This window comes from Oncorhynchus masou, chromosome 30 (assembly GCF_036934945.1).
Source record: "Oncorhynchus masou masou isolate Uvic2021 chromosome 30, UVic_Omas_1.1, whole genome shotgun sequence".
Taxonomy (NCBI): Eukaryota; Metazoa; Chordata; class Actinopteri; order Salmoniformes; family Salmonidae; genus Oncorhynchus; species Oncorhynchus masou.
Genome location: NC_088241.1, coordinates 6,470,029 through 6,481,815, shown reverse-complemented (window position 1 = coordinate 6,481,815; position 11,787 = coordinate 6,470,029). Strand labels below are relative to the sequence as shown.

Here is an 11,787-nt window from a genome sequence, read left to right as displayed (position 1 = left end):
CTAGGAACCCAGAGGTTTACTGAATGATTACTATGAGAATTTTACCTATTTTTCACCTCATCATACTCTGTTTCGCATCGTTTTTTTCTCCTCCAGTACACGTGGAGAGGGAGGGTGCGAGCGTGGATGCCGCCCTGCTGGTGGGGCAGGGTAATGCGTCTCTGACTCTGGCCAGACTGAAGGTATCTGACGAGGGGACCTACATCTGCACTGTCAGCACTGGACTGTACCAGGCCCAGCAGGTCATACAGCTACACGTCACACGTGAGTCCCTCTAAGAACACTTGTGACTGATTGTCTCTTTACATTAGTGGTCAACTGATTATGATTTTTCAACGCCGAAACCAATACCGATTATTGGAGGACCAAAAAAAGCTGACACCGATTAATCGTCCGATTTTTATATACATTTGTAATAATGACAATTACAACAATACTGAATGAACACTTATTTTAACTTAATATAAAACATGAATAAAATCAATTTCGTCTCAAATAAATAATTAAACATGTTCAATTTGGTTTAAATAATGCAAAAACAAAGTGTTGGAGAAGAAAGTAAAAGTACAATATGTGCCACGTAAAAAAGCTAACGTTTAAGTTCCTTGCTCAGAACATGAGAACATATGAAAGCTGGTGGTTCCTTTTAACATGAGTCTTCAATATTCCCAGGTAAGAAGTTTTAGGTTGTAGTTATTATAGGAATTTATAGGACTATTTCTCTCTATACCATTTGCATTTCATGTACTTTTGACAATTGGATGTTCTTATAGGCAGTATAGTATTGCCAGCCTAACCTCAGGAGTTGATAGGCTTGAAGTCATAAACAGCGCTGTGCTTCAAGCATTGCAAAGAGCTGCTGTTAAACGCAGGAAAGTGCTGTTTGAATGAATGCTTACGAGCCTGCTGCTGCCTACCACGCTCAGTCAGACTGCTCTATCAAATATCAAATCATAGATTTAATTATAATATAATAATCACACAGAAATACGAGCCTTGGGTCATTAATATGGTGAAATCCGGTACAAAATTTTTGAAAACAAAACGTTTATTCTTTCAGTGAAATACGGAACCATTCCGTATTTTATCGAACGGGTGGCAACCCTAAGTCTAAATATTGCTGTTACATTGCACAACCTTCGATGTTATGTCATAATTATATAAAATTCTGGAAAATTAATTCCGGTCTTTGTTAGGAAGAAATGGTTCACACAGTTCACAACGAGCCAGGCGGCCCAAACTGCTGCGTATACCCTGACTCTGCTTACACTGAACACAAGATAAGTGACACAATTTCCCTAGTTAATATTGTCTGCTAACGTTAATTTATTTTAACTAAATATGCAGGTTTAAAAATATATACTTGTGGATTGATTTTAAGAAAGGCATTGATGTTTATGGTTATAACTTGTGACATTGGTGCTATGATTGTGCTTTTTTTGTGAATGTGCTTTTGTTAAATCATCCCCCATTTGGTGAAGTAAGCTGTGATTTGATGATAAATTAACAGGTACCGCATTGATTATATGTAACGCAGGACAAGCTAGTTAAACTAGTAATATCATCAACCATGTGTAGTTAATTAGTGATTATGTTAAGATTGATGATTTTTTGTAAGAAAAGTTTGACGCTAGCTAGCAACTTACCTTGGCTCCTTGCTGCACTCGTGTAACAGGTGGTCAGCCTGCCATCCAGTCTCCTCGTGGATTGCAACATAATCAGCGTCCAAAAATGCTGATTACCGATTGTTATGAAAACTTGAAATCGGCCCTGCCGATTAATCGGTTGACCTCTACTTTACATAAGCAGCAGGTGGCCTAAGGGTTTAGAGCGTTGGTACAGTAACCAAAAGTTTGCTGGTTTGAATGCCCGAGAAGAAAATGTGAAAAATCTGTCAATGTGCCCTTGAGCAAGGCACTTAACCCTAATTGGGGTTAATTAGGGTTAAGTGCCTTGCTCAAGGGCACATTGACAGATTTTTCACATTTTCTTCTCGGGCATTCAAATGACTCAAATGTACATTATTTCTCTACACATATGAACATGCGTTTATTACATTAGGTGTCTATGTCATGTGTGACATAGTGTGCACACGATTCACATCTAAATACGAAGTCTCTCTGTCTTCAGAACCTCCTCATGTTTCTCTCTCGGAGGAGAAGCTGGTATTTCGGGATGAGTTGCCCCAGAAACTGAGCTGCCACTGCAAGAACTACTACCCTCTGGATGTCCAGGTGTGTCTGGTGCGGTCGACCAATGAAATATCCAGTCATTCATATTAACAGATACCACTGTTTCAAAGTGGTTAGCACACAAGCACACAGCGATCATACCTCTAATGACATCAGAAGATCATTGGTAGGTCATCGTACAGCACTTATAATATGGATATCCTAAATATTAGACATTATACTGAGACTCTCTTCTCTCTCAGATGGAGTGGTTCTCCTCCGTCTCCTCTACAGACTCAGAGCCTAGCGTCCTATCAGACCAGGTGTCTCTCTCCAGCCATCGGCAGCACAGCGACAGGACCATGTCCATCTCCTCCCACCTCACCCTTCACCCCTCCACCTTCCCCCCTGGAACCACGGTCACCTGCAGAGTGACCCACCCGGCCCTGGACACACCCCTCGCCCTCAGCCTGACAGTAGAGACACCTGAGCCAGGTAGGCTGCTACAGACACAGGCGTGAGAGGACAATAGGAAATTAGGTGAACATCACCATTGCTGATGGGTCACATTCATTAGGCGTGAATGGACAACTAAAATATAATGAGTGTTCTTATCAGGCAGGTTCAGATACTGCTCTTTTGCTAAATATTTTCTCCTGTTGGGTGCCTGCTGACTGTGAGTCATTGGGAGAACCTGAGCAGAAACAAAATGGTGTCCATTCATATTAGTCCAAACAGTTCCCTGTTGTTACAGATTCCTACTGGATGGTCCTGGGTTTTCTGGTTATCACCGTTCTGTTCTTCTACCAAGTGATGAAATAGGTAAGTTCCCCATGCTCCCTATGGACCTCCTTGTATTTTTAACTATTTGTAGTACGACAACAGTAACCTAAAAATGCGAAGCAAATTTCTGTCCAAACAGACAAATAATACATTTTTCTTCTTTTTTTTCTTGCAAAGAGTTCCAACCTAATTCACAGACCTGGATTCTTTCAGGGTTGCAGAGGCACAGCACCTGAAGCTGTTGAAAACCAATATCTTAAGAGTTGCTGTAATGTGAATTACTGTTGCACTATAAACAGTTGTACATTTTCTTCAAATAAATGTTTTCTTTGATAGTATCATTGGTGTTGTTCTCTGAATCTGGAGAGACGGTGTGGGATTATACCTGTTCATTTTCACTTCAATGATGAAAACATTCATGTTGATGATTTTCTTTATTAGCATCAAGTGGTCAGCATGCGTTTAAAGAATTCTCACGATCCAGTTGTATCTCTCCCAGTATTATCATGTTGTATAATTTATTCACCTAATAATATTATTGCACAATATTATTAGATCATTGTTTTGAGGAATCACCACTATTTTCATTCATAAATGCAATTTACACATAGCTAATATTTTTCTTTCTTTTTTTTTTTACAATGTGTCAAACAGTCCCTCTTTATCAACCATTGAGAGGAAAATTATATTTTCTGGAATATCCAACACCAAAAGTAAAATATAAACCTACTAAAAAACACATTTTCAGGAGCAATAGTCTGGCAAAGATGAAGTACTTTATGGTACTACTTGTACGCTACTATGGTTTTCGTTTTTTCCCCGTCAGAATACTACTGTAGCAACCATTGTTCTCTGGTTGTGTATTAGTTATTTTGAAAGCATGTGAGCAACAAAAATTTGGCAAACTCTTGAGCTTCATTGCATTGCATACGCATGAGTTATTAATTGAGCGCATAGATACAGTAGCCTATACACAGGTCCTGAAAACCACTAAACCAAACAAAATAAATGTACAATCGGCAGTTAAGTTTCAGAAATGGCAGATACATAGGTCACACAAATAGGCAAAACTATGGACATCGTCTGCCATGCAAGTCAAGTAAGACACAAACATTACTTCCATTTGGGCCTATAGGCTATTGTAGGTAACAGCCTAAAGTCTACTGTAGATAATAGTGTGTGTTTTTGTTGGTTTAATGTGCAGGAAGTGGGTTATTTGGGGGGTTATTTGGTTATGTCCTCTCCAGATAGGGGACAGTCTATTGAACCATTCCTCCCTAACCCTGTACCCTCTCTACTAGAACGTACAAGAGTGTCTGAACACAACCACAACACAGTAAAGCTGCTCACTAATCAATCAAAAATGTACTATGCAGTGTTATTACACAGACCTGCCTTTAGGTGTGTTGAGAGTTAATGCTGTATAGACTTGTCTGCACTCCTGAAAGAATACTCTATGTAGGTACAGACTGTCTGTTTCAATGTCAATCTCGCTAACTGTCCGTCTGTCTGTCTGTGGTACAAGAATAAAGATATACTAAAAGTCAGTGTCCCAAAAGTGGTTTCTGCCTTTTCCAGTATCCTTCCTGGCTTTTCTTATTCTCTCTCTATCTCTCTCTTAAACACCACAGTCAGCGAGTGAGAGGAAGAGGGAGGTAAAGGAAAAGGCAGGAATGCCCGTCAAGGCCTACATCAACTAACCCTGGAAAAAGCTACTGACTACACTGATTTGGATCACAAGTACACACACACACATGACAAAATGATCATACTCTTAAACATGACCTTGTATTAGTAAGTAGTGTTTATAATGGTAGTGGTATGAGGTAGGGGATCAGGAGGGGTTGTTAGGTACTGTATGTCAGTATCAATTTACAAATGTGGTATGCTCTCCAAAAGGTAACACGAACAAGCTTTGGCGGATAGAAAGAACTGCTGCGCTCTTTCATTGCACTCACTCTCTCTTTCTCCATGCTCTCTCTCTTTCACTTCTTCCTGCTTCCTCTCTCTCTCTCTCTTTCTCTCTCTCTCTCTTTCACTTCTTCCTGCTTCCTCCATGCTCTCTCTCTTTCACTTCTTCCTGCTTCCTCTCTCTCTCTCTTTCACTTCTTCCTGCTTCCTCTCTCTCTCTCTTTCACTTCTTCCTGCTTCCTCTCTCTCTCTCTCTCTCTCTCTCCCTACTGCACACTTCAATAATGTATGAGACGCAGAGGCAGGAGAGAGTGAGTGAGACAGCACGCCAAAACAGAGGAAGAAATATGGATCAAAGAGAAGGGAAGGGCAGGAGGACAAAGAGAAAAGAGAGCAACAACATCTACACACTAGCGTCATGTTTAAGTGCTAGATGGAAGACCTGGTGTGGAGGAAAAGGGGGCGGGATAGGAGTTTGGATTTTGTCGATTTTGTTTTCTTCTTCTCTCCTATTCCGCTCTCATGTCTGTGTCCTGCCACGGTGGGATTACTCAATAGAAGAAGTACACTATGAGAAAGATGGAGAGAGAAAGGAAGATAAAGAGAGGGGGAGGGGGGGGGTAGGGAGAATAATGATCTTTGCATTCAGTGGGCTATATCTACACATGTGTTGTTTCTGCTGAATGACTGGTAACAAAGGCCTTATACTGTTTCAATCATTTACTGTAATAAGTTGTCATGAATTATTGACATAAGAGTAGGCACTAGGAGACCGTCAGAGCAGGGCAGACCTGGGCCTGTTATAAGTGCACACTGATTATAGCTGTGGCCTTCGCTTTAACATCTACTGCACTTGACTAGTATGGATTCAGAATTGCATTAGTGGAAACCAAGACTGTTCTCAGGACAGGCCTGGTTGTAGCTAGATAGTGTTAGCATTTTAGCTAACACTAACCATTTTCCTAACCTTTACCTAATTATCCTAACCTTCTACGTTAATTCTCCTAAACCACTACAAAAAGTAACTTCTGCTAGTCAAAACTGGCAGACCTTCCCTGAAAGCAGTGTGAGTATCCGCTAATGCAATACAGAAGTATGTATTACAGAAGTAAGTATTAATTTAGTCATCTGCACAAGAATTCATATGCCAAGAAATTTCCAAATTAAGTTTAAAAGACGTGAAGAAACCGTCTAACTGACTACATGCGAGTGGGTATCAATGAATGGTAATAAGGGAAAGTGAATAATGGTACTTACAGAAAAGGACTCCGACCACGAGAACTCCAATGATACCCATAATGATCATCATCTGGAAAGAAAAGCAAATGGAGAGTTAAAGGCTTTCTTTATTCTTCTAGTTAATAAACCTGATAGATTTTCCTCAGGATGATTTTTAAAAAATGTATTCAGGGATGAAGTCGCTGCGGATTAACGTTAGTCCTGCTGACCAAACACACACACACACACACACACACACACACACACACACCAACCCAGCACGATGACAAACACAAAAAGCAGAGCGTAACATTTCATCACACTCCCTTGTGTCCAGTCAGTGTATTTTTGGTGCTATTGCTATGCAATTAATAAGAATAACTGCATGTAGAGAAAACTCTGCAGTGAGAGCCTCCCTATTTCCCCATTCCCCGGAGCGCTGCTCCTCTCGCCCACAGACGCTAATTAGGGGATTAGTGCACGGGAAAGGGGGGTGACAGCGTTCCAGGGACAGACGCTGTGTGTCCGCCTCAGCACCCTGCACCTCAATGGCTCAGTTGGTTGGTGGAGCGTGGTACTGGTTGGTTGAGCATGGTGCTGGTTGGTGGAGCATGGTACTGGTTGGTTGAGCATGGTACTGGTTGGTTGAGCATGGTACTGGTTGGTTGAGCATGGTACTGGTTGGTGGAGCATGGTACTGGTTGGTTGAGCATGGTACTGGTTGGTGTAGCGTGGTACTGGTTGGTGGAGCATGATACTGGTTGGTGGAGGGTGGTGCTGGTTGTTGGAGCATGGTACTGGTTGGTGGAGCGTGGTACTGGTTGGTGGAGCGTGGTACTGGTTGGTTGAGCATGGTACTGGTTGGTGGAGCATGGTACTGGTTGGTTGAGCATGGTACTGGTTGGTGTAGCGTGGTACTGGTTGGTGGAGCATGGTACTGGTTGGTGGAGCGTGGTACTGGTTGGTGGAGCGTGGTACTTGTTGGTGGAGCATGGTACTGGTTGGTGGAGCATGGTACTGGTTGGTGGTGCATGGTACTGGTTGGTGGAGCATGGTACTGGTTGGTGGAGCATGGTACTGGCGTTGCAACACCACCACAGTTGTGGCTCTGAATGATTCCCCCATGGGCCACATACAGTACACTGGATATATATGTTAACTTGAATATATGACAGTACACTGTCACTTTGGATAGAAAGAGTTGGCTAAATAACCATATTATTATCATGATCAATATTACCCTTACCTTGCAATTCTCCTGAATATGTTCATTTGAAGTCCTTTTGGATGAAAGTGTCTGCTAATGTGAATGACAATATAATCATTCATCACTGTCATTACCTTTGCATTTTTCCACCAGTATTTGCTCTTGAGTTTGGCTGCACAGCTCTCGAACTGGGAGGCCCCGGCCTGGAGAGCATCCGCTCTGTCATCCAGCTCCGACAGCTTCTGGTCCCTCTCCAGAACCTTGTCCACATTCACCCGCATAATATCCACCACCTGGAGAGGAGAGGGGTAGGTGGGGAGAGGAGAGGGAAGAGAAGAGGAGAGGAGAGGAGAGGAGAGGAGAGGAGAAGAGAAGAGAAGAGAAGAGAAGAGAAGAGAAGAGAAGAGAAGAGAAGAGAAGAGAAGAGAGGAGAGGAGAGGAGAGGAGAGGAGGAGAGGAGAGGGAGAGGAGAGGAGAGGAGAGGAGAGGAGAGGAGAGGAGAGGAGAGGAGAGGAGAGGAGAGGAGAGGAGAGGAGAGGAGAGGAGAGGAGAGGAGGAATTTACTGACAGTCCAAGCCATAGAAGTCCACATCACACAATTTAATACAGCATGAAACCATTCCCAAGCTGTAGTGCAGTCCATTACTAAGATAAATTGATCAACCATGTTATTTTCTATATGTTAATAGCTAACATAACTTTGGCCATAGAAATAGAATATATTAAACATCATCATAGACAGCCATGTTGTATCATATGCAGCCATGTTGTATCGCATGCTAGCCATGTTGTATCGTATGCTAGCCATGCTGTATCATATGCTAGCCATATCGTATAGTATGCTATCCAAATTGTTATCGTGGGTATTGTATTTTGGAATACTTGTTACAACATTTCTCAGCGCTTCATTCATTATGCACACACCACAAACACACATCAATAAAATAACAAATTCATGTTGTCAGGTTGATGGAATATGATGTTGATCCCAGAAAGCCACACCCCCACACCCTGACGAAGACTGCATAGCCAAAGCATTACTGAAATAAATCGTAAAACAAATCAAACTGCATTGTAGAGTAGACTATGCTACTCTATTTTTAGATTTCCCAACAATCAAAGAATGTCACAAAGAAACAATCTATGTCCTTTCCTTTTCTGTTAGGTCTGTTTCTACAGCTTGACTCATGACCACATTTCATTCCAGAAGGTTGGTCCTTTACTTCTGCCCTCATTTCCCCCCTTCCCCTATTTCATTGAATTGGATAGATGAAAGCAAAATGGGGGAAACTGGGTGGCGCTGTTGCTTACACCAAGGAGAGTGAATGAGTGCAGAGAGCAGGGAGCAACTGGAAATGCAGCCCAGATCTGGCCTAATTGCTGCTAGTTGTCTCACGCTGTGACGTCAATCCCAGATTGACAAGCTAGCTACTTGCTGTAGTTTAAAATGTTGTACTATATGGTTTGGCACGAGTGGGAGTACTGTTAGGAGCATGGTATCAAAGCCAGGAGCAGGTTGGTTGGTACTGTAAGTGTGTGTCACACTAGCTCACCTCCTCCACTTGGGCTTGTGTCTGTTGTAGCCTGCGGTTGCTGGAGGTGTTGGGAGGGGGGGGTGGGGGCCCTCCACCTGGGGCTCCATCTGCTCCTGGGGCCCCTGGGGCTCCGGGAGGTCCAGCTGGGGGAGCAGCATCTGGGGCAGACCTGGGAAGGGGAGAGAAGGAGGAAGGGACAGAGAGGAGAAGAGATGGGAAGTGCGAGGGATAGGAGAGGGGGAAGGAGGGAGAAGGGAAGAGGGGAGATGAGGAAGGGTAAGACTTTTTTTACATTACAGTAATTTAGCAGTCATGAGCAAGCTGAAACAACCGCATTTTAGAGGTGTTGTAACTAAAACAAAAAAAACAAACAAGAAAAGCCTTGATAACAGAACTCAGTGATAAAAGCGATTCAGATTAAAAGTTCAAAAGCACAGAAGGGCAAGTATAATGAGGAGAGGGGAAAGAGGAGGAGGAGGAGGAAAGAAGGGATATGAGATAAAGGACGGAATTGGAAGCCAGAGAGGGGAAGAGGGAGAAGAAGAGTATTGGAGAGGCTGTATCACATTTGTAGAAATCAAGACTGTTCTCGGGGCAGGTCTGCCGGTTTTGACTAACAGAAATTACTTTCATAGAATATTGGTAGAATGCCCTGAGAACAGTCTTGGTTTTCACTAATGCGATGCCGCATGGGGGAGAGGAAGAAAGATGAACGATGAGGTACAGAAAGGAGAAGAGCTGTTGGTAAGGAGAATAAAGGGGATAAAGTCAGAATTGTACATAGATGCCTCCCTGAGAGAGAGAGAGAGAGAGAGAGAGAGAGAGAGAGAGAGAGAGAGAGAGAGAGAGATGGGAGAGAGAGACAGAAAGAGGGAGAGAAAGAAACAGAGCGAGAGGGGGGAGAGAGTCAGAAAGAGAGAGAGTGTCAGATTAAGCAAGAGGGAGATAAGAAGAAGAGGAGGATGAGAGGAAAGGCCAAAAGAAAAGTAAGGGGAGGCTGTAGAGATGGTGAACAGGAGAGATTGGAGAGAGGGTTAAGAGAGAGGGTTAAGAGAGAGGGTTAAGAGAGAGGGATAGGGAGAAAGGGAATAAAAGGAGAGAAGAGAGAGAAAAGGCAGAAGGATTAAAAGATGGGGCAAACAACTAATTTGGTTCAGAAGGGTAAAGAGAGGGGGGGAGGGGTGATGAGGGAAAGGGGAGGGGTGAGAGGGGGAGCGTTCTAACACAGACAGCCTCCATGGACTCATCTGGGGGTGTTGGTCCTGACTTAGACTATTGAAATTTGTCAAATATAAAGTAGAGACAACCATTCCATCCACCATATATATATGAATATGAAGAATATAGCCATCATTTGAAAGGCATGAACTTGTTCTATACTGCAGGTGCAGGACAGTCTCATGCCAGATGTCATGCGTAGTACCCTACTGTATTTCCTACTGTAACCGGAGAAGAAGACAAACATCTCAGACCAATCAGTTCACATTGATATTGATTTTCTAATACTTCACAGACATTTGATAACCTGGAAGTCCCTAGAACCATATGGTACAAAACCCATGGTATAAAGAAAGAAAACATCATTTCAGCTGAAATAAGCCAATTTTTAATTAAAATAATCAAGCAAAAAAATGAATTTCTTTTGAAGCCCAGAAGAGGACTGAGGGTAATCAACTACAGTAGACGAGATCCATTATTCAGAGCTGCTGTGACCGGAAAAGACTTGCGTCAGCAAAATACATTAAGCTCGAACAAATCAATAGAGCATAGAGCCTGACAACATGATATAGATACTCAACATATTAGAATAAAACATGTTTAGTGAATAGAACAAATCAATAGAATAAGTAAAAAAGAGGAAGCCCTGCATTGATACTCACATCTTCTATGCAGCTGCTTAGAACTGACTCACTGTCAGTGAGCGGTGGGGGGAGAGAGAGAGCGACGAAAGGGGGAAGGGTCTGTAGTCAAAAATAAAAAAGCGAAATCACAAAAAAGCAATGGGAAAAATCTCTGCTGTCGTCCAAAGATGTCCAGAACCTCAGAGACTCGACTGATTACTTTGATGCGTTAATAACAAACGAATGCAGAAGCTGATGCAGTAACCTCAAAGCAATGCTTTAGCACCGCAAGTCATCACCAGAATACCGCAATACCCAGGCAAGCGTCGGGTAATATTCGCTCGAAGAAAGGCAGCGGTGTAAGAGGTTGAAAGTGAATACGGGTGATGCACAGATTCTCAATTTCAGTTCGTAAAATCCATAAGGGATAAATCCAAGGATGCTTGGCGAATTTCTTTACATAATAAATCTATGCAAGAGAAGTCGTGATGTTCCAAAGATGCTGAGTCGAGATGCTCAAAATCACACCAATTGTTTAGATTGCACGTTCCCCTTCAAAACCTAAACACAACTGATTTCTCTTTCCTTTACATTACCCAATTATATAATTTCACTATTTTCCCGTGGTCTAGTTTCAGAATTATCGAACACCACCGTTGTTCCCCCTCTCCCGGCGAGTGTGTGGAAGCGTATCTGTGTGTCGGTTTGTGCACTAGTTTCGTTTGTGTGTGTGTGTGTGTGTGTGTGTGTGATGGCACTATACTGCAATAATGCGTCGCTCCCCTTCCCCTCTCTCTCTCTCTCTCCAGTTGGACTCATAACCATGGTGCGGTACCTCTTTCCCAACCCCCTCTTTCTTGTGCTCCCCTCTCTCTCTCTCCACACTTTGCAGTACTGCAGTTCTCTGTGTCGGATAGGGCGGCAGGACGACACTGCGGTACATTGCTTGGTATAGAATGTTGACTGCTACCCCCTCACGCGCTCCGGCTTGTAAGTGCTCCTTTCTCTACCCGGATGACTAGGCTTCTCACTAACCCCCAGTTATAGACTACTCTCCCCATATTATAATAGCTCTCTGGCCCAATTTTTTGATTTTTTCCTGTTTCACCATGACCACAACT

At 42.9% G+C, this 11,787-nt stretch overlaps 2 protein-coding genes across 4 annotated transcripts in view; one reads left to right on the top strand and one right to left on the bottom strand.

The window, feature by feature from the left end:
• Positions 1–3,292, top strand: part of tapbpl (TAP binding protein like) — a 5,121-nt gene extending 1,829 nt beyond the window's left edge. For 2 of the 3 annotated variants that reach the window (XM_064947727.1, XM_064947726.1), the window contains 5 exons: positions 97–264; positions 2,131–2,234; positions 2,435–2,666; positions 2,926–2,993; positions 3,132–3,292. In XM_064947727.1, coding sequence (XP_064803799.1) covers positions 97–264; positions 2,131–2,234; positions 2,435–2,666; positions 2,926–2,993 — 572 coding nt within the window. In that variant the 3' untranslated portion in view covers positions 3,132–3,292. The remainder of the gene's footprint in view (positions 1–96; positions 265–2,130; positions 2,235–2,434; positions 2,667–2,925; positions 2,994–3,131) is intronic. The other variant, XM_064947728.1, reaches the window with a different exon arrangement.
• Positions 3,293–3,369: 77 nt separating this feature from the next.
• LOC135521935 (vesicle-associated membrane protein 1-like) lies at positions 3,370–11,486 on the bottom strand. Its single transcript, XM_064947755.1, has 5 exons — positions 10,706–11,486; positions 8,844–8,994; positions 7,425–7,583; positions 6,123–6,174; positions 3,370–5,433 (listed from the first exon to the last, which is right to left on the bottom strand). Coding segments are annotated over exons 1-5 (381 nt in total). The 5' UTR covers positions 10,708–11,486; the 3' UTR covers positions 3,370–5,416.
• Between the last annotated feature and the right edge of the window lie 301 nt (positions 11,487–11,787).